Source organism: Etheostoma spectabile, chromosome 14 (genome assembly GCF_008692095.1).
Source record: "Etheostoma spectabile isolate EspeVRDwgs_2016 chromosome 14, UIUC_Espe_1.0, whole genome shotgun sequence".
NCBI lineage: Eukaryota > Metazoa > Chordata > Actinopteri > Perciformes > Percidae > Etheostoma > Etheostoma spectabile.
In genome coordinates, this window is record NC_045746.1 from 2,956,359 (window position 1) to 2,958,270 (window position 1,912).

The 1,912-nt window shown below is 46.0% G+C and overlaps 1 protein-coding gene across 2 annotated transcripts in view; it reads right to left on the reverse strand.

Annotated features, from left to right (window-relative positions):
* Positions 1-985: 985 nt before the first annotated feature.
* zftraf1 (zinc finger TRAF-type containing 1) overlaps positions 986-1,912 on the reverse strand; it is a 5,298-nt gene continuing 4,371 nt past the window's right edge. For both annotated transcript variants that reach the window (XM_032534809.1, XM_032534808.1), the window contains one exon: positions 986-1,375. In XM_032534809.1, the coding sequence (XP_032390700.1) occupies positions 1,163-1,375 (213 nt within the window). In that variant the 3' untranslated portion in view covers positions 986-1,162. The remainder of the gene's footprint in view (positions 1,376-1,912) is intronic.

Here is a 1,912-nt window from a genome sequence, read left to right on the forward strand (position 1 = left end):
ACCTGGAGCTTTAGGGCGCCTGACGGTCTGTTGCTAATCCAGCCGTGTCCTCAAGGATTGTACTGTTTAATAGGGACAGGATTCTCACAATTATGATCTGTTTACACACACACACACACTCACGCAGGCATACTGGCAGCCAGTCACACGCTAAAACCCAAAAGAAAAAGAAAAAAGTTCACAGGTACTTAAATATTTAGGGTTAAGAGAAATAAAAATTGTATTAGTTTTCAGGGTTAAATATAACCACAGCTAGAAGAAGAAGTAGAAGAATAAACTAAAATATGCATGCAGCCAGGCCATCTCTCCTCTTGGTGAAAGGTGAAAGGGGGTCACTGATGGGGAACGCCATTTTTTGTCTGTTCTGGCAAAGCTTGAGACGCAAGAGGGACGCTTTTGCCAAAACAGAAAGAGTTCATAGACTAGAATCAGGCATAAAATGTGTAGAGGGAAGGGACAAACACACACTATCTCTCTCTCTCACTCACACACACACACACACACACGCACACGCACACGCACACACACACTCCCTCTCTTTCACACATACACACACACACACACACACACACACACACACACACACACACAGACACACACACACATACACACACACACACACAACAAATGCACCTAGCAAATCCTGCTATGTTTGGTGTGTGTGCTAGCTTTGGCTGCAGGTGTCAGGGGTGACAGGTCAAACACAACCTAACCTCAGAGAGCCTCCAGGTACCGTAAACACCAACCATCCAAGAACCCCCTTCCTCACCCAAACACCCTCGCCACTTCCTTCGCATGTTTCACCCCACCCCTCCATCCTATGGCAACGCCCACCCATCTCCATAGCAACTCACAGCTCCCCGAAGCAAGGGGTCTCACTAACTTGTAAAAGGAGGTAAGTGTAATTAGTGGTGGGTGTGTATGTATGTGTGTGCATGTGGAGGGGTGTACCCGGCGTGAATGTGTGTGAGAGCATGTATGTGTATATGTGTATGTGCGTGTGTGTGTGTGTGCGTATGTGTGTGTGTGTGTGTGTATATAAAGAGGTATCAGTGGTTCAGTGGTGTCTTTCTTTAATCTTCATCACTCCTCTCTCTCAGCCCCTCGCCCTCCATCACCATTCTTCTTATTCCTCCTCGTCCTCCTTCTCTTCCCCGACTCTTTATTTTTGGACTTGGAAGATGAACAGACGCAGGTTGATGTTTTTGGCGGCCAGCAGTTTGTTGCACTCCACCGAATCAGAGATGGGGAGAGGGACGTAGTCAGTCTCATTGGCGTCGTTGCAGAAGGAGTGGTGGTGGATGACCGGCTTGATCCGCACGTCGTCATACGGCCCCTTCAGCAGCAGAAAGGAGCACTCCAGGGCAGAGTTCACCTGCACAAACAAATCCACGTGTTGCTATATAAGCGTCCAACCTGGGGACTTGTCAGTGCTCGCTGTTCTTCTATAAGACCTCCCAACATACAGTACAGTATTTCTGCAATTTTGGCCTGACATTTCTTGTTACTTACCATTCCACATATACGCCAATATGGCTTTATCTGTGATAAGCTAAATATGGCCCATGATTTGGGCCATGCATATGTATTTGTCACGCTCCACTGCTAATTACATTTGACATGAAGAAGGGAATGATATCAAAGATAACACAAAAACATTAAGAGCAGGAAAGGCCAACTTCAGTGTTTTATGCAACTACACCAAAGCGGATGTGTTAAAGTCATGGTCTGATTGCTTTGACGCAATTCATATTGAGAAATAAGCAACTTAGATGAAAGCGCTTAATCTTTGTTAGCTAAGCGGTGATGATCACTCTATCATGTCATTTTCTTAACATCGTTGCCATCATCGGCCGTGAAAACACACACACACACACACACACACACACACACACACACACACACACACACA